Source organism: Saccopteryx bilineata, chromosome 5 (genome assembly GCF_036850765.1).
Source record: "Saccopteryx bilineata isolate mSacBil1 chromosome 5, mSacBil1_pri_phased_curated, whole genome shotgun sequence".
NCBI lineage: Eukaryota > Metazoa > Chordata > Mammalia > Chiroptera > Emballonuridae > Saccopteryx > Saccopteryx bilineata.
This window is the reverse complement of record NC_089494.1, coordinates 250451119-250472657: the sequence shown is the minus strand read 5'-3', so window position 1 is coordinate 250472657 and position 21539 is coordinate 250451119. Positions and strand designations below refer to the sequence as shown.

Genomic DNA, 21539 nt, shown 5'->3' with positions numbered 1-21539 from the left:
AATAAATTCCCTCCAATTAAGTAGTCTAATAAGCTATTTAGGATTTTACCACTTAACATTCTTTCCTTCCCATTTAATTTCGGCTTTCACTTGGATGTCATCTTGTTGAAAATCCATCACAGAAAACTATGTGGAAAAAAAAAAAAAAAGATAATGTTGCTAAGTGCCCCTGATGTTCCGAAATGAGCAGAAACACAATATTTTTTTCTAAATCACCCCAGGGTTTTCCCTAATAATTCAGCCTCTTCCTACTGGAAATTAATATATGAAAATGGTCAATATGCAAATTCAAATATCACACTAGATACTTGCCTTCTGTAAGTGCTATATGCATAAATTTGAAACAATACAATATTGTAAGGTTCTTGATTATAATAATGCCTTGGTGTGCATATGTGCATGCATAATTATGCTCATTTAATTTAATCATGAAAATATTATAGTATCATTTGGTTTTCTCCTCTAAAAGTTCTCTCACTTTTTTCAATTAATTAATTCCACTTTGCCCCTTCCATAAGTCAGCTGATGTTCCATAATGGCTTTTGAGCTACAAGAAATACGGTGACATTCTTACGGTTTAAGAACAAAAGAAGAGGCATATGGGAAGGTGATGTCCTCTTGTCCTACATCCTCGTCATGGAAAATGCTAGGCTTTTCAGTAGAACCTTGTCCTAGAAATACCTGTACTTTATGATCATTTCTCCCTGCAAGTTTCCCGTGTGCCCTGAGAATTTGCCCCGGGGCAGTCACCTGATTGCAACAGCCGCCCTGGAAGCCAGCTCATGTGACCCACACATTCCACATGCTCGAGTGGAGTGGAGCTTTTGGGACCTTGCAGAATTACTGGAATCACATGGAATATATTCAGGTGAGAATGAAGGTAGAGGACATTTAACTCAACCATGCACTAAAAACAGACAATGCCACAATAAGAATAAAATGGGTCCTTTTGAGTGAAAGGGTAGACACATGACACAAAGATCACTGTGTATTTTCCTTGCCCTATCAAGAAAATCCTGCTGCCTTTCTCATGGTAAAACTATGTTCCTTTTCTTCAACATGTTAACCGAAAACCCATGAAAAGAAAGAGGCTGCTTCATGCCCATCAATAGAATCCATATAGCATCTTTTCCCCCAGGGGATTAATTCAGCTTTTGATTAAATCTTTCTGAGATTTAAATCATGATGTTACAAACCTCCGAGGAACTCCACTATGAGTTGTGACCTTCTTTATTACTCTCTGCTGTTTAATAAAGTCAGAAGATTGATTTATAATGGTGTCTAATGCGTTGGAAAACAAGAAATAGCAACGAGTATTGCAAAATATAAGATTAATATAAAGTTAAATATTGTAAAAAGTATGCTTTGGTTAAAATATTCCATAATTAATACTGAGTTATGTGTAGCTACTAACACTAGTGTCAAATGAGTATAATAATGTTGTTCGGGCTGTAAATTATGTCCGATGATTAGCTAAGTAATGCTACAATGAAAACACGACACTGTAAAAGAGCTTGGAAGCAATATCATATTGTACACTTCAGACAGACTTAGTCTGGAGGATTTTTGAACTGACACAAAGTCCTTTTAAATAAACTATTCATATCCAGGGTTCATTTATTTTTTTGCCAGCCTAATTTTGGTTTCAATCATTATTTTTGCCATTAGTATCAAGGATGAAAGTGATGTGATGTTTGAGGAACATCAGATGGATCCTTTATCGCTAATCAGGATGTCCCTGTACCAGACCAGCAGCTACTACTGATGCTTCTTAAACCTACTGCTTCTCTCTTTAACCTCAAAAGGTTTAAAAGGCTAAAAAAAATTAAATGTTAAAAAAAAAAAAAAGACTCACATTATTCTGATATCCTGGCTAGTTCCAGCCAGAAGATTGAAAAAATTCTATACAATTGAAGGGCCAGAGGAGACAAGTCCATATCTGAGGCTTGTCCACTGAATCTCAGAGTGCTTAGCACCATATAGTTTTAGTTGAATGCGTTATTTGGGTAAGACGATGGCAAGTTTTTATTTTCTATTTTGATAAAGTAAGTGGCAAGTCTTAAACTGATCTAAAGTAGAAACAGAAGCATGGGAAGTGCTTCTGGTGTTACTTAGCAGATTTCAATGTACGATGGATAGCTCGATCACATTTCCAACAATGAAAAGCATGCTTTTTCTCTAGGAGACGGGACATGGGGCAGGTCAGAGACTGGGCTATATTTAGCCACCTTTACCCAATGCTATGCTTCTTCTGTTGGGGCTTGCAGTACAAGTTGCTGGAAGTGGGGATGACCTTCCGACATCTGGAGACTGGTGTCTAACAAGGCGTTCTCTGTCCTGTCTGGGATCAGGATCACCGATCACCCATGTGGCACAGCAGACATCCTGACAGCAAGTCCGGCCCACAGCGATCAGCCTGTCCCATATTTAACCTGACGACTTCCACGCGATGGGGGCTGCATCCCATGACAAGTCTTCAAAAAATATTCATTCCATCTCCAGTAGACCCGCTCCCTACGCTGACTGAGTAGCGAGGTTACTCACTGGAGTCCATGGCCCGCACACTTTCCAGGGCTAAGTAGGAAAACAGAGCCCATCCACATCACCTCTCATTATAAAACTCACCCCTTCTGCCTTTGCAGGGCACAAGGAGACAAGGTGAAATAGAGCAATCCGTCCGAGAGTACGGAAAAGCAGGGAGAAGGGGAGGGGACCCAGAAGGGGGAGAGCCTAGTAATGAGCGGCTAACATGGACGGATCCGAGAAGCACGCCAGGCGTCTGGGTACGATAAATAAGAAAAGCAGAAATAGATTTGAAACATTCGTTTCCCTTTATTAGCTCAGTGAGGCTGATGTGTACTGCACATTTAAAAAAAAAAAATCACAGGAATTTTCATACAATGAATAAAACCACAACAATACATGTAGAATTGGCAGGTGGAAAGAAAAAAAAAAAAGCCCGACAAGGGCTCAACTAATCGCTCACTTTCCCTCTTCAGCATAGTTCAACCAACAGTATTACATTTTCACCTACAAATCTTAAAGAAGCTCCACCAAATCAGCAGTTCACATTATTGAAAATGTCTGTCACATAGGTACAAATTTAGAATCATCACATTATATTACATGGCTATTCTAGGTCATCTATAGATCAGGTCTTAGACTACAGTGATTGAAGTTCTCGTTACAGCCATCAAAAAAGGACACATAATCATTACCTACTGTAAGCTCACATCTAAAGGCATGAAAAGGTTTCCTTTTTTCAACGGACCCAACCATCACACCCCAATAGTGCAAAGTTCCCTCTCTGCTGCTTTGAACGTTGACAGCCCAGCCGCTGCGCTCTCGGAGTCGTTTAGCAAGAATGGATTGTGTTGCACTGGAAGAATTATTCTGCTACATCTCTTTAAAAAAAAATCCCACATTTCTAAAGCACCAGTTCGGTTACCAAAATTGTAGATGTGGTACTTACCACAGCATGAAGGCAATGGCTCGCGGTCATCTTAAAACCCTAGAGGTCTATGCTGAAATTTGCCTCCGGTGATGATGGGGTACATGTGTTCATATGAAATAGTCTCTCCAAAAGAAATTAAAAATAAAAGGAATACAGTTTACATTTTGATGGGCTACCCACAGTGTCTGCTTAAGATACAAAAGCTCTATTTGGATGGTATAGTGATTCTCTCTTTGCACTAATTTTAGATGCAATTTGAAGTTTGTGGAAGAAAAAAAGAAAACAACAACATCTTTATGGTAACAATATTTGTCAGGCCAGAGGGGGAATAAATTACTTCTCACCATGAAATCTGTAGTTGCTGCCTTTTGATAAGTAAGAAAAGAAACCAAGGATTTTTTCGCATGTCAACAATCCAGGGCACAAAGGAGAATATACTTAAAACTGATCACAAAAATTTAAAGGCAAAGTGGAGAACGCATCTGGTCCTTGAACACATAATATGATTTACTAAATATTGATTTCTTAAAAATAATTTATTGCTCTTAATAGTCTTTTTTATTGTTATTATTCTACAACAGAGGATACTCAAAGTTCAGAAAGAAAGACTGTAAACTTTAGTTTGGCGTTCACACAGAGTTAAAATACCTGCATTTCACCTACAGGAGAACGAGAATTAGGCGGATTAAAGATGTGTTACCGTTGTAATGCAGAACCTGTGAACAAGGTTATTTCATAGTATTTTTATTGCTTTCTATCTACTTAGAAATAAGAAGCCAGAAAATCAAGCAAGCATCTGACAGGACAGACAGTGGATTCATTCAGAACACAATATGCTGGTGATAAATGCATGCAGCTATCAAAATTAGCTGCATTGGCCTGGGGGGGTGAAATCCATTTTATAAGACCATGTTGGGTGAGAGAGAGGAAAAGAACGATTAAGAAGTAGGCATATCATGTCTTTCAGAAAAGTCGTATCAGCCAACCCACGATCGAATCTCAACTTAGGAACTTGAATAACACACTCCAGACTCGACTGAGTTCCATTCCAGGGGCTCCACACTCAGATGAAATCCTGATGCTCAAAAGGGAAGTTTTTCGGAAGTTTTTTATTGAATTTCAGCAGAAGCAATGTCATCAAGAACAACATCATGGTCACATCGAGGCCATGCTAGTGCAAGCAGAAACATTGCTTCTGCAAAAGCTGAATTTCCCAAATAAAACACTGAAACTCCACCCTGACAACTGCCATGCATCCTAGGTAGAAAATTCCCACTGGCTTTATTATTTTCGTCATCTCATAATTTATAATAAATAGGCTATCTGCAACTGATAAATATGTCTCTTTAGTAAACAAAGGAATGAGATATCAGTATTTATACAGGATGCATAACTGTAAAAAATACAGATAAATACCGTCATCATACTCTGCCAAGGGAAAGAGATACTGGCTTCAAAGATAGTTCTTCAGACACACAGGAATTATTGTAAAAATCATACTGTAATTATTACCTCAGCATTTTGTATCAAATTAAAATCACAAAAAATTAAAACAACAGCATTTTAAAAAGATTTTTGACCTCTAGTTTCAAAACTACTGTTGATAGAGAAAATAAAAACATTTCTTAATGGTTACCCATTGAGACTTCACATAAAATCATGATATCGTCTAGAAAAATTTTAGATGAGAAAATTTCATTCCCCTAACAAATCCAGTGTATAAAACCTCAAAGAAAAACAAGCAACAAGAAAATGTGGAAAAATATCACGGAAGTGGTTAATACCTTTGGGAGGGGGGCTAGGATATTTCTTGACAAGATGCTTAGATCAAAGCTCATCTAAGAACGGATGGATATGCATAAAGCATCATTTGTTGCTGCACTCAACGGACACACACACACTGTCTTTTTTTTTTTTTGTACAATCAAATATATATAAGCAGTAAGTTCAGCTTCTAAATAGGTTAGTGTACAATAATTGTTTCACCTCATAATTACATTTGAATATTCTTGATTAAGAAAAATTTAGCAGTTTTGAAAAGAAGGCTGCATTTACAGTGCATAGCTGTAACAAAAAAGAAGAACATTGTTGTAGAGTATGTACACAACATAAAAATACTCCATTTAACATCTGTAAATACTTAACTACATCGGAGAATGTAGCAATTACCCTATCTGAACACATCCCGGAGAGTTCTACCCAACTCTCGTTCGCAATGTTACACCACGCCCCCTCCTCAGAAAGAACCACTGACCAAGTTGCACGCTTGACCGTGGACAAGGCTTTTGAAATTTGCAGTGGAAGATCAACATTTTTGGACATTTACATGGGTGTCAGGATAAAGGACGAATGACTGAAACTTCAAAATGTTAGGAAAGTTTAGCATTCCAGTGCCTGCAGTATCCTCTCCCACCCAGATTCCATGGCAAAAGGACAAAAGGACAAATAAAAGAGAGAGAGAGAGAGAAAGAGAGAGAAAGGATATTAGTTCTACGGAACCTGTGGTTTCTTCGGGATTGTCATATAATCTTTACGTTATGAGAGAACACTTGCTTCAAGTTGATTTTGTACTTTCTTATAAAAACAAGAGTACGGAGGCTGATGCCCAGACACCAGCGGCTGTCATTTTAGGGTGGTTTGTGGTTGGTTGGTTAGTTTTCTTTCCGTTTTGAATTTATTCATTTTTTTTCCTTTTGAATAGAATATGAACATTTTGAAGTTCTAGGTTTTACGTGTGTCTTCTTGGAACTGCTGCCATTTGAAGTGGTTTGCCCTGGCACACTCTGGTCAGGAGCCCCCAGTCCCCACCTTTAAATACATACTTCCCTCAAACCAGGCACGCATGCGCGCATACACACACACACACACACACACACGCACACACACGCCCGCGCATGCACACACACACACCATCACTGAGAGACTCCAGGGAACGCAAAGCTGACACCCATGAATAAACATGTGCTTACTGGATATCCATTCTGTCTCTTGCCTCTTCAGCAGCTGTGTTCATGTAAACCATTGTTGTTGTTCTTGTTGTATTGTTGTTGTTCTGTTTTGTTTTTGTAGAGTGTAAAGTAGGAGAAATTCCTAAGTATTTCTTGCAATTGTCTGTTAGGGAAGGACGCACTGTCCCGTGAGGTATTCACCGTCCCTCTGTCATCCTCAGCCAGGGAACATGTTACCTACGCAAGCTTCTCTGAGCTTCTTTCAGTAAACTATCAAAATCCAGAGAGTCATACTTGCTCTTGGTGGAAGCAGGGTCAAAGTCATCTGAGTTTGAATCTGAAAGAAACACACAGTAGGTTAGATGCACTCTTTGCTGATGGTCATTAACTCAACAATTACTCCATTCAACATGATCCAATTTGAGAGCAACTTATCCAAACAGTATACTTTAAAAAGTATGCCCTACATAGGTGGAACACAAAAAGGAGACTCATGAACATAGATAAAAGTGCAGTGGTTACCAGGGGGAGGGGAAGAGAGAAGAAGGAGGGGGTGGGGCAAGGGTTAAAGAGAAACAAAATATAGGGTGACAGAGGATGATTTGACTGTGGGTGATGGGTATACAGCATAATCGACTGTCCAAATGATGTGGAAATGTTTTCTCTAAATCTGTGTACTCTGACTGACCAATGTTACCCTGTTAAATTTGTCTAAATTAACTAATTAAATAATTAAAAATAAAAATAAATAAAAAGTATGCTCAACTTTATATTTCTATATACTGTATATGTATATGTATGTGTGTGTGTGTGTGTGTGTGTGTGTGTGTGTATATATATATATATATATATATATATATATATATTAGGGCTACCGGAAAGTTCTGTCCATTTTTGGAATAAAACAAAATATAAATTCTTCTGACTTAATTCATGTGGCACCCATCTTGAATATTTCCACACCAATCCTATCTTCTGAATATGGTCCGAAATGGTTTGCTGAGCTGAATTAAGCCTTTCTGCGATCTCCGATGTTGTCAGAAAAGGATCTTGCTCCAACATGGTCTTAACAACATCGTCATCGATCAAAGATGGTCGTTCAGAACATGGCTTATCAGAAAGGTCGAAATCACCTGTTTCGAATTTTTCAAACCATCTTCTGCATGTCCTATCAGAAACTGTACCTTCACCAACACTTTCAATAAATTTCTACATGCTTCTGTAGCATTTCTTCCTTGTTGAAATTCGTATAAAATACAGTGGCGTAAATGAACCTTATCAGTAGCCATGGGTACACTATCGCTTCACACATAAGACTAACTTGTTGTGATAGAAACGGACAGAACTTTCCGTAGACCTAATATATATATATATGTATATATGCATAGAGTAAGGAGTGGTGAGCATTTAAAACACTGATCTATTGACTCATTTTAGACTTAAACACTCCTATATGGCAATCAGAACAGACTAATCTTTCTATTCAATAGCAACTTATCTAATTGATATACTGTAAAAATAAGGCTCCACAACTTTCATGGCATGTTAAATAACTTACTGAAAGTTCCTCAATGACTTAGAAGGAGAAACAAGAGTAGGAGCTGGAACTAATTTTCCTACTTAATGGGACTGATTTCACTGAGCTCAAGTCCAGTTGAGTGGGAGAGAGCAAATCAGACCTTCGCATACTCCCCACCCAGCAGGAGAAATATATGGTCCAGTCATCTACTCCATGCCTTCAGGTACCCCAGCAACAGTGACACAAACTCCCCCAAACTAGAAGATCTGGGGAAATGTTTCATGTTGGGAGAGGGTAGATTCCATCTCTTTACTAATTAATAGGTGATCGAAAATACGCAGGTGTAAATAAAGACAGGGTCTTACTGGGATCAGTAAACTAGCCCAAGTCACTTCCATTCCCCGTCCCACATGCTACTTTTATAAGCCCTCAACAAAATCGATGGGTTTCAGCAATGTTGGATGTAAAGTGAACATCTGTTAACTCTTTCTGACTTTCTCCATTGACATCTCTAAAAAAAAGTCAAATGGTTTTGCCGGCCTTACAAGTGAGAAAGAATACCTTGGAAATAGAACAGAAAATGTCTTGTAAATACATTCTTTTGAATGCTCTTAATTTGAGGGAAAATCAATCCTTTCCAGAAAACATTAACAACCTACGAAAATATGAACATTTCCATGTTTTCCCCAGACTAAGTTCCGAAAATGAAACGCTCAAAATGGCGGAGCAGTGTGAGGCTAGATCACGCGGAGGCATCATCACCGGCCTCACGAGACGTTTGGCTGAAAAGGTTGTGGTCCCTCTTTGCAGCGCCAGATTCTTTTACCGCTTGCTACAATCAACGTGAACCATCTTAGCTTCCAAAACAAAGAAATTCCTGCATTTCTTTTTATCTTTCATTCTCAGCATGCCTTGTCTTTTCTGAATTTTTGTTAAACAAGTTTTTCCAGGTTAAAAAAAAAATAAATAAATAAATAACAAATAGTCAACCCAGGACATAAAAGCGAGGACAAAAGCGGCTGATCTTTCCTCGCTAATATCTGAAATGGCTAATTCTTAAATTCAAATGGTTCCCGCCCTTTCCTTCCTAGCCTAATGAATAGTTCCTCTGTATTGCTAAAACCTCACCAGCAGCTGTTGTTCAAATTGGTATCTTTTTTGCAGAAAAAAACAACAAAAAAAGTCCAGCTCATGGCTAGCCATTAGCCTAAAATCAGAGTCCCACCTGCATGGTAGAGGAGAGGAAGGGGTCTCCTGATGACGAGAGACCACGTGACATTTAAAGTCAGCGTACGCCCGTCAGGAAAACACCTACGTCTCTTTTCTTGGAGGAAAGTTTGAAAATAATCAAAATGTCTTAACTTTGGATTTTTCTGCATGAAACCCAGGATTTTTGTATTTCTTTGTTTTTATTAGCAAATACTAAAAATACTTTGAAACCGTGGCTCTCAAGAGTTTCTTCACGGTGAAATATGAAGGTTGATATGGACACATATCCCCACTTAGATGAGTAGACTACATCACCCAGAAGGCACCCCCAATCTTTTCTGTGGCAGGCAGATAGAATGTGGTTCCAGGTACTTCCTGAGGCGATAAGGTCTATTCTACCCCTTTATTCTACGCCAAAGGAAGGGTGCTGCAAACAAGTAAAATGTAATAAAAAGTTTGATAGAAATTACTCAAAAGCCATTCTAATTATTTTTAAAAGTACATTGTTATAAATAATGACATTGTATAAATACAAACAAATACATTTCAACTGTATCCCTGGTACCTAGAAAACTGTTGGCACAAAGTAGTTACTAAAATGAATAATTGTTAAAGGTAGATATTAATCTTGACCACCAGCATATTACTAAAACGACAGTCGAAAATATTTGGATCGGGATCTGGGAATGATTTACCAATAAACAGCAAATGTTTATGAAGAGTTACGTATATATTCAAGATGCTCATAATGGATTACATTTCTTTGAGTCAATATAAATTTATGATGAATATTTTACTTCATTTTTTCTTATATACTTAAGTTCTACCTCACAACAAACTCGTGATAGAAAATTATTGTTATTTGTACTGTCCCATTCTTCTGTTCTGGTCAGATAGTCCTAATTTAATTTTTATTATTCCTCTTTAATATTTTTCATTGAGATTGTTCAGAAAGATTCATTTTTTTTTAAAAAATAAGACACTAAATAGAAAGAAACACAGATTAGAGTCATAGACACCATACTTAAATGCTGGCTTCACAGTAGTAACCTTGATTGTCACTTTAAATTCTGAGTCTCATTTATAAACCTACCTCATAAATCATAGCTGGAATCATATGTTTTGCACTAATAATATTGTAGTGGCCATTAAGTGCCTCAATAGTATTGAAATAGGATATGCGAACTCACCTAATTTGGTGGAACAACAACAAAAAGAAACAAACAAAGGTGGTTAAATCTATCTAAAATGATCGGGCCCTGGCCGGTTGGCTCAGTGGTAGAGCTTCAGCGGCATGTGGAAGTCCTGGGTTTGATTCTGGCCAGGACACATAAGAGAAGCACCCATCTGCTTCTCTACCCTTCCCCCTCTCCTTTCTTCCTATCTCTCTCTTCCCCTCCCGCAGCCAAAGCTCTATTTGAGCAAAGTTGGCCCTGGTCCTGAGGATGGCTCCATGGCCTCCATCTCAGGTGCAGCGAAGCAACGCCCCAGATGAACAGAGCATCGCCCCCTGGTGGGCATTCTGGGTGGATCCTGGTGGAGCACATGCAGGAGTCTGTCTGTCTGCCTCCCCCCTGCTTCTCACTTTGGAAAAATACAAAATAAATAAAATAAAATAAATAAAATGATCGGTCATTTTACTCTTGGTAAATGTATCTGTATCACATCATTTCTACTTTACACACACACACACCTCACAATCCCTCCAATAGGCCAGTAGATGCTTCTGTTCCCTGTATTCAGTGGCCACGCCCTGGTGCAGGGAACTGGCGCTCTTCAGGAGACAAAGACAAGGCACATGTGAATGTTGCTCAGTTCCAAAGCTGGACTCTGATGCTGATTCTTTCATTTTAAAAGAACTTGAAACTTCCAACTTCTCATGACCATATCATTTTAAATGATAATCATAGCCACTGTTTACTAAGCAACTACTTTATGCCAGACCCTGTTCACAGCTTCACAAACATTAATTTAATCTTCACAACAGCTCAATAAGGTATTTTACCAATGAAGAACCAAAAGCAGAGGGAGTTTAATTGTTTGCTTAAGGTCAGAAGTTAAGTCAGGTTTCAAACCCAAGTCTGCAGGATTCCAAAAGTCTGCAGGCTCTTCAACTACACCATGCCTATGCTCAGATCCACTACACTTCATGCAATTGTCAGGCTTGAGGGAATTGGGAAAACCCATGCTACTACAATGCACTTCAAACACATTTTTCAGAAAATACAGAGCTAGCTTAGCAACGGCAAAGTTTCATTGCTGCTGGCAAGGCGGGAGATAACGAGAGGGGAAAGCGTTCTTCTTAGAAATATTTCAGGGAGGCTCCAGTTCAATTTGGAAACACCATTCAATCCTCCCTCTCCCAGTGATGAATCGTGATCTAAAGGGCCCCTCTAGGTAGCTTATTTTAAACTCTCGATGTTTTGAGAGACTAGAAACACCCTGGCCTTCATCACTGAAGAAAATAAGTCAAATCAACTCAAGACTTCAATCTGTCTTGACTGTTTTTATCAGCCAACATTTGAACAAATGACTTGCCACCATTTATATTTTCGTCCCTAGGCCTCTATCTCTCCAGCAGTCAGCTACCTCGCCCCTGCTTCATACTATCTATTTAGGGTTTGAAGTGAATTATAGCATATTCCCCCTGAACAATGCACACTACCTATATCAATTACTCTGGGAAGACATCACTTCGGTGGAAGGGAGAAAAAAAATCCCCTGTATTTGGTATTCATTTCTTTCTTTATACCAAGCCAAAGCAAGTGCAGAGAGAAATATAATAATGCTTAGAAATAAATTTATATATTAATTTTATGATTCATAGTATAATTGATTTAAAACACTTATGTCATATGAACGAGGCATTTGCCACTTTCTTTTCTTCATCAAAGAATGTAAAGTCTTATGATACACATATTATGTAGACAGAGAATCACAGCAAAGGAAAAAAGATTAAATTGCAAAAGAAATTAAGATGTCCATTGTGACATTATTTATAATGTTAAAAGGTTGAAAATTGAATAAATATTTAGTTATAATGGAATGATAAAATATAATGGCATTGTTCATTGAACAGTATTCTGTGTAGCTATTAAAATGTGTTGATAAATCATTTTTAATCCTGTGAGTACAGTGGAAAATGAACTTATATAATGTTAATTAAAATAAATAAAATTTAAGTTTATATTTATATGTAAAATATGACCTTGACTATAAGAAGTTAGATATTCTGAGACAAAATACTGGCATGTAAATTATACATGAAATAATAGTGGTTATCTCTAGGTGAGAGGCTAATAAGTGATTTTCTTGTTTTTCTTAATTTTTAAAATATTTTCTAAAGTTTACCTGTATAACTTTTATCCAAGAAAAAAATATCAATACTTATCATATGTTTCAGTTTCCTTATCTGTAAAATGTGGATGACAATAATAATATCCATCCTCTGTGATTGTTCTGGTAATTAAATGAGAAAATGCTTTCAAAGTCCTTGGCACAGTGGCTAGCATATAGAAATACTAAAAAAAAAAAAATCCCATTTTCTCTTTTTTGTTTTAAAAACTGTATAGTGTGATTTAGCATATAAAACATTATTTTATCCTCTCAAGGTGTAATTTATAGAAAAATGTTAACATTTCTAGGCTTTGTGATAGAATAAGGACAAAAGAACAAGACTTTTTGCATATTCTGTTCCATGAAACAATGACGGCAATGCTATGGTTTAGACAAAAGGATTCAGGGTTGGGAACAGAAAGCAATGGCAGATTACACACATATACAAAAACACATACAACATAAACACATGCAGACATACACTATACCCCACACATACACACAACGCATTAACACACAAAAGTTTGACATACTCCTCTTACACACACACACACACACACACACACACACACAACAATGCTGAATTTCAGCATCTGGGCAGACAGAATTTACTTCTTCCCGTTGTTGCCAAAACTTACGCCCCTTGCCTTTGAAACTGTCTCGTGCATTATAAAATAAACAAGAAGATAAAATTTGCATTCAAATATTCCCTCTACTTAAATAATGGTCCGACCCAATGTGCCTTCAGTTTACATTTACTTCCATTTTGAGCTCTACATTATGGATTCCTCATCCCATGTACAATAAAATCCATACCTAGGTCTGCATAGTTAGACTTGAAAAATTGCTTGCGTCCACAAAAGTACAGCTCGAAGTCAGTTTCATTCGACCTGCGCAAAGTGTATCCATTTTCAAGAGCAGCAAAAGCATCACAGGTATAACGGTAGGTAATGAAACCATAGCTGTCTCTGCAATGAACAAACAGCAGAAGTTCAAAGCTCCTGAAGGAAGCATTAGCATAGATGGCTGTAACCCTTTCTACCTTGGCAGACTTCGCTGGTACCAATGTCTAAACCACTGCATCCATTTATCAGTGTGATTGTCCTGTCAAGCTGCTAAATACTTATTTCTGGGACAGGAAATCCCAACTAGAAAGATTAATAAATAGGGATGAAAGAAAATAAATAAGGTTCTGAACTCAACATGTCATCTGTCAAAGCATCCCCCTCCTAGTAATCTTATGGCCATAATTTTTTACATATGTCAGCTTCTAAACAAGAAATAATCTTGAAGATTCTCACCCATCATCCCGCAGATTTACTGTGCACTCCTCAATTTCACCAAAAACTTCAAAGCGGTCCCTCAGTTCTGTCCGTGTTGTGTCAGGTCTGATTTTGCCAACATAAATCACACGGCGTTCTTCCTGGGGGGCGGGGGAGGGGGGAGTAAAGAGAGACTTGCTACTTCTGAAGACAGAGAAGAAGTTGAAGCTCTAGAAACATTCACAAGGTACGAGCATGCATAAGAGAACCCACGGAGCACACCAGTGAAAGCAAAACACACTAAAACTGAATTAAAGGCTTCCTACACTTGAACTGAGTTCTAATTTCCATTTCATCAATACCACGCTCTTCCTTTACATACCCCTCCTATAGCCCCTCATTCACTTCTACTCTTCCTGTCTGTCTCTGTTCTTCAGCCATGGGAACTTTTATATGTTAGAAAAGAGATGTGTGCAATGTGATGATTTTTATCACTGAATAACTGAACAATACCTATTAAATATTTTAACTCCCATGACTCAATTATTAATCCTCAAAATTGGTAAGAAATTGACCTGACTGGCAAAACTGTTTAATTTCTCATTAACTCAGCCTTCTAATAAGGACATGTACAATTCCCCCCCCCCCCGTTTTATTGAGAACTAATTGACATAAATCACTGTATAAATTTAAGGTGTACAGCATGATGTGGTTTAAGGCACAAATTTTGACAGACCTCAGAAGAGTCATTCTTCAACTCTAATATAAATAAATATTACCTGCAGAGCTTATTAAAAATGCAAATTGTTGGGGTTTATCCCAGCAGTACTAAAAAATATTTGGAAGGCAAGGTTCAGTGATCTTCATTTTTTTAATAAACCCATCCAAATGATTATGATGCAGATGGTCCAAAGACAGTAATTTGAAAAATACAGTCTAATTTTGACTATTTTAAGCCAAAGAATAAGCACTGTAAAAGAGACTATAAATTTCACTTTGGCAATAAATCTTATTTTAGAAACAGACTAGAAGGGCGTGGCCTAATTTTTACCAGTGGAGTCAATATCATCATAATCTGAAAGTCACCAATAATTTTATAACCTTTGACATATGGGAAGACTATTTCATAGACTGAGGATGTATTTTTTAAAGAAAACAAACCAAAAAACGAATGACTTCTTAATGTAAGAAGCAATCCTATAAATCTTGTTTTAAAAAGATAGGCCAAAGGTGATAATGTCTCTCAAATCTGAGAAAAGCCAAGAATGTAAAGAGTTAATATAATGAATGTGCCTACCAACTAGGCTACATGTCTATCAAGGACAAACAAGAATGGAATGAACCGGAATGAACTTGAGCGTGTTGAGATTTCAGTTAGATGGAAGCAAAGACCAGGAAGCACAGGACTAAGGGACAGATTTAGCTCGCTTAAGAGTTTTCTCCAGATATACTGAGAGCCTCCTGTCTTGGATGATCTGAAAAGTAATTTAGGTCTAAGGCAAAGAGAAGTCCGATGCAAGTTACTGAATGTCTTCCCTTTCCATGTGTCCAGGATTCAGCAAAAGACCTGGCCAAGACTGGGCACGCAATAAGGGCCTGAGAAATATAACTAATCAATTCACAGACTCTATAGTAGATATCATCCCAGTGATCTATTCATTTGTGTTTTATCTTCTTTTACCTTATGCAACCCTCATTATTTCTATTTTCATCAGGGAAGTTACTCTGAGCTTCAAACTAAAAACAAACAAACAAACAACTATCTACATGACAGCACAGGTCAGATGTCCCCTTGGCATCTCAAACTAGACCAACATCATCCAAACCAAACTCCCCAGTTCTAACCTCTCCCCAGTGGGTCTCTCTCTAATGTTCTTGTATCAGTGAAGTTCACACCATCTGGGCAGTTATTCAGGACAAAAACCTGAGTGCCTTTTTTGATTCTTCCTTCATATACAATCATGTGTTAAGTCCTGCTGATTTTTACCTTCTAAATCTAACTCTAGTCCATCTCCTTTATTATATTATATTTCCCCTAAACCAAGCAGCTAGCGTCTCTTTCTGGACTAGGATAACAGCCTTTTCACTTGGACACTGTATCTGTATTTACCATCCTCTAATTTATTCTGTCACTCGGGCAGAATAAGTCTTTATTAAGGGGACAGGAATCCAAGCATAGCAGCTGCTGTCTAACACATTCCAATGGCTTTCTTCTAACTTTGAAGGAAAAGCCCTAAGCCATGAACAGGACCTACTGAGCCCATCACAGTCTGGACCTGTCATCATCATGGATTTATCTCCCACATTGCATTTTTTCCTTTACTCTATTTTCCAGGTACATTGAGCTTCTACCAGTCCCTAAGATATATGGTGCTCCTTCCTTTTCCAGGGCCTCTGAGCAAGCTGTTCCCCTGTTACTGGGAACATCCCTTCCTACCCTCCCTCTCCTTCTCTTTCACCAATAGACACATCCTGTCTAGAATTACAATGAACTCAACAGTTTTTTTCTTTCTGAGACTTGAAAGGAAGTCAGGATTCCTCTTAGTTGCTCTTATAGAACAATCTATTTATCCTTTGCAGTTCTATGCCCATTTGTAATTAAGTAATTAATAGCTTTTCCATTGTTCACTGTCTATCTTCCCCTATAATGAAAGCCTTATGAAAGCAGAGAACATCTCTGTCCTACTATGTTTTCAGGTTACCTGAAACAGAGTCTCAATGAATATTTGTTGAAAAAAGAAAAATCAATCACCAAACGATTACTTCTAACATTCTCTCCATACCCTTCATTAGATCAAAGATGCCCAAGGGTGGTCCGCACTCTCTGAGGCTAAGACAATGAATAAAGAAAGCCAGGCTTGGTGCTTTGTCACTGGGAAAACCTTGTCCACGTGGTTCAGCTGAGTGAATTAACTAAGGTTTTCATAACTGGTTTTTACAGGTCTATGCAGAAGCAGTGTGAAGTAGCTATAAGGGTAAAAGGCTCTAGCTTTTAAAATCACCTCTGAGAACCAGAGGTGGGGCTCCACTGAAACACAGTTGTCAAAAGACAGTCCCCCTGACATCAGCTGTTGAGCCTAAATTGCTGGCCAGATGAGGTACAGCAAATGAAGCAGGCTGCCTGACTCGCTTCTATGTAGATTGTATGTCTCAGTCGAAGGCTGAGATGGTGTTGGGCCAGAGCACCCAGCACGTTCAGGAGGTCCATGCATACACATGGACAGGGAGGCTCACCCGGGGCAGCGCTGCACTTCTGAGCAAAGGAATCATAACATCACATTCCATTCCGTTGACCCAGCCAGCGCCAGTCAAACAGCCGCGTGAGATGGGACGGCTGTCTAAACTTCCTGGCGCCTGCTTGCATGGGTGTTATGATTTTTGTTTTAATGAGCTTATTTAGGAAGGTTTCTACTGTATAGAGGAAAAGGTTGGGGGGGGGATGCAGAAGAGAGAGAAAGAAATTGAACTATCACAAGGAAATTGTTCAACTGCCATTATGGGAATACACACAGACTACGTATTTGAGTAAATTCAAAGTTAAAGTTAAAATCGACCATATGCACGTCCATATGCAGATATATTGGTACAGTTTCTGAATGGCTTCTTTCTACAGAGCTGCATGCAACAGTGATCCCACAAAGAAGATAAACCGGAGGACCTGCTGTACTAGATAACGATACATTCTGCAGTAAAAAGAAGACACAACTTAGATGGGAGGAACAGAAATCCCACAGGGCCATGCACAGGGCCGTCCACAGCCACTTAACTTACCCATTTGCCTATCATGTATTTTTGTAAAAACACAGGACCCGGGCCATGTCTTGCTACCTTACAAAGACCAGAGATTGAATATATGCTAAAATTCTCATTTGAGAAAATGATTAGAGTGCTCAGTTTTCCTGGTGCTAAAAATGAAACTAAAAGGCATCTGAAGGTCTAAAAGGCAAAGACAAAAATCTTTCCAAGATTGGCCAAAATGTCTAGCAGAGAACCGATTATTTTTAACAGGTTGCAGTTTTATTAGACAGATGAATAGATTCCATATCTTTAAAAAACCTTAACATTTGCAGCCAATTTTTCAAGACATTAATTTCTAAACAGGAGATGAAAGGAAAAGAAATCAAAATGCTTAATAACATTTCCAACTTCTTAAAGGCTTGGAGGAACTCTAAACCTTTGGCAGAAGCTTTTGAAAAATGATTTCCAGACCAGTTTTCACTATTGAGGAGGATGGAGCATTTATCAAATATCTTTTAGCTTCCATTTCCACAAAATCTAGTTTGCTGATGGGGTAGATAATAAAACTGAAGCTTTATGTTGCATTAACAGGTATGGTAAATCCTCATTATATCAAAACACAGGGGATAAATAAAGAAAAAAACCTGACTGAATTAACTGACTTTGCATTATCAAAATCTTTATCAGAAAGTGTATAGAGCCTCCCAGTTAGCTGGAGAAAACATATAGTGTTTCTCATCAAATAATAAGCTACTTCTGGTAAAAGGGGTTTGACAAAAATAAAATTAATAAGGAGATTAACACATTTATTATCTAAACTATATCAAGAGTTGTGGTTGCTGCTTTTCATGGGTTATCTTACTACAGTGCTCTGCAAAGCTAGGTAATAACAAGGAACAGCCTGATAGAATTTGGACTCTCAGAACTTCTATTCTACATTTCCAAATTAGAATAATTTTTAAAAAGAGCCTTCTGGCACTGGCTAGGGGCTCAGTGGCTAGAGTGTCAGCCCAGTGTATGGACATCCGAGGTTTGATTCCTGGTCAGCGCACACAGGAAAAGCAAACATCTGCTTCTCCCCCCCTTCCCTCTTCCCTTCTCTCCCTCTTCCCCTCACATAGCCAGTGACTTAATTGGTTCTAGTGTCATCCTGTGTACTGAGGATAGCTCTCTTGAAACACAAGAGCCCCAGGCGCTAAAATTAGCCCGGCACTTAAGCATCAGCCCCAGATGGGGTTGCCAGGTAGATTCTGATCAGGGCGCATGCAGGAGTCTGCCTCACTAGCTGCCTTCCGCTTACCAAAAAAAAAACCAAAAACAAAAACAAAACAAAACAAAAAACAAGCCCTATTCTATGTTAAGGAAACTGCGTGTCAGCTTTGGCAGTGAAAGATATGTGTTCATTGCTAGAATTGTTACAACCCGACTTCCTCAAAAGTTCCAAGGACACTACAAATTCTATAGATGAGATGCAGGAATAAATTCTATGCCATTTCTAGAGCGAAGAGCCTCATTAGGTTCTCTATAGAAATGGTAAACTGAGGGGGGATTGGCCACAAAAGGATATGGAAGGACAGAAAGAAATGTCAAAACTCTGACAAAATTCAAAAACAACAGGATGATTTTTTTTTCTTGCCTTTAATATTGATTACACTCATTTAATTCAGTAGTCACTCAGTAAGTTTCTGCTACTAGGGGGCACTCTAGGGAGGAAACAAAAATATAGCCATCAATTTCCCAAAATTAATCCCATCCTAGTAATGTTCAGGAATCTTCCTCCTTACTCCTGTCTAAGGTTAGATAAATGTGAAAAAATCCAGGTTAGTCTACTTAATAGACAATATGCAAGTAAGAGCCACAATGCAGGTAAACCCAGTGAAAAGCCAGGAACCATGAAAATTATAGCCTGAAAAAAAATATATATATATATAAACCTGTATATAACTGCTTTGAATAAAACTGCTAATTTCTATATAGAGAGCTTATAACTCAACATAAGATATATTCACCTACATGAAATATCTCTTGAAAAGGGCTTAAATAGAAAACTACATAATTTTTTCCTAAAAGAGTATCTATGAGAAATGACACGATTTTTTTTTTTCCCCCATTCAGGAGAAGCTGATCACTTTCAGTGATGACGTGCTGTTTCTGGCCCCTGGGCTGCACCCTAACCAATGGAGGGGAAGAGAAACGAAATGCCACAGCCATTGCCCAATCACTTCTGGTTTTGCTTTTAAGCACTGAGCCATATCCTGATGTCTAGATTACCCCTTTTCATTAACATCTTATTAGCATGTTTTCTGGCCGGAAACTGGACCGACTGCAAACGGAGCTGGATGTCGAAGTCCACGAGAAATTAGAGCGGTGACAGTTTAGACATTAAGCAGTAAACTCTGTCTTGCACCGTTCCGGTCTAACCTGAATCTTTTCAGGCCGAGGAGACTGAGGAAGGCAGAGGGTGAACTGGTTTCTGAGAAGGAGTTTAGATGGAATTTGGGGTAAGTAGCTGCTGACACAACATACAATGAACCACAATGTCTGATTCTGTGTTAGTAATTACCAATCACTAGTCTTTTATGAACGTTCTGATTTGGTGCACTCACATTGCTCTGGATAGAGACTTTTAGAGGCATAAGCTATGAAAACTTTACTTATAGAGCTCTAAACCAAAGCAATATAGACCACAAAACAAAGGTGACATTAATTTTATTCTCTTGAGTGAGAAGCAGGGAGGCACAGAGACAGACTCCCACATGAGCCCCCACCAGGATCTACCCAGCAAGCCCTGGGATCTACCCTGTGCATCTGGGGCTGTTGCTCTGTGGTTCTGTTGCTCGGCAACCGAGCTATTTTAGTGTCTGGGGCGAGGCCATGGAGCCATCCTCAGCACCCAGGGCCAACTTGTTCCAACCGAGTCACAGCTGTGGGAGGGGAAGAGAGGGAGAGAGAGAAGGGCAGGGTGGAGAAGCAGATGGTTGCTTCTCCTGTGTGCCCCAACTGGGAATCGAACCTGGGACATCACACATCGGGCCAGTAGTTTATTGCTGAACCAACCAGCCAGGGCCACATGTTCCTTTTTTGTAATCTCCTTATGGAGACTCTGCTTTGTTAGCCCCCTGATTATATGATTGATCTGAATGAATGCAAAATCCAGCACTGCACCCAAAATAATCCAAGTACAAATTGTACCGTATCCATTATTTTAAAGGTATCTCAGAAGTCTGAATGGAAATCACCTACCCGACCAACTTGGGCAGACTGTCTTAGTTCCTTTTGCTGTTTCATGAATGACTTTTCAAGCTAATCTAGTCAAATGAATAAAAAAATTATTGCTTGTATCTCTAGTGCCCAAGTCCATAAAAATAAACTTTGCAAAATGCATTTTGGCATAAGAAAGCAGATCATTTTGAGTAAGGAAATCAATCAGAAAATCTTCCTGTGGGTAAACTCATTAAATAGTTCCAATGTGCCTCCAAGAAAGGTTTCAAAATCTTTATCATGACACGCAGGACCCATCAGAGACCTGGCTTCCATGGGCCCTGCAGACTTAGTTCTTGCCGCTGCCCTCTCCCAGTGTTCTAGTGAAATGACTGGCAGTTTCCCAGTATACCCTGCTTTTTCCCAGAGATGTAGTGTGAGCTCTATTTTCTGCCTAGAATAGCAATGTCCAAGAAAAATATAATGCAGTTTATGTAATCCTAAATTTTTCTAAGAGGCACATTTTAAAAGTAAAAAAGAACCAGAAATTTAATTTTAATGATGTATTTAATTTAGCTCAATATATTTAAAATATTATTTCAGCTTGTTACTGATATAAAAAATATTAATGAGTCCCTGGTCAGTTGGTCTCAGTGGTAGATGTCCCAGGTTTGATTCCTGGTCAGGGCACACAGGAGAAGCACCCATATGCTTATCCACCCCTCCCCCTCTTGTTTCTCTTTCTTTCTCTCTCTCCTCTCTCTATCTCTCTCTCTATCTCTCTCTCTCCCTCCTCCCCCTCCACTCCCACAGCCATAACTCGATTGGAGCAAGTGGGCCCTGGGCACTCAGGATGGCTCTATGGCCTCTGC

The 21539-nt window shown here is 38.6% G+C and overlaps 1 protein-coding gene across 1 annotated transcript in view; it reads right to left on the bottom strand.

The window, feature by feature from the left end:
* Nucleotides 1–2808: 2808 nt before the first annotated feature.
* Nucleotides 2809–21539, bottom strand: part of PPARGC1A (PPARG coactivator 1 alpha) — a 100808-nt gene continuing 82077 nt past the window's right edge. The window contains exons 11-13 of the mRNA XM_066278854.1: nt 13768–13889; nt 13283–13434; nt 2809–6739 (exon numbers count right to left, since the gene is read on the bottom strand). Coding sequence (XP_066134951.1) covers nt 6636–6739; nt 13283–13434; nt 13768–13889 — 378 coding nt within the window. The 3' untranslated portion in view covers nt 2809–6635. The remainder of the gene's footprint in view (nt 6740–13282; nt 13435–13767; nt 13890–21539) is intronic.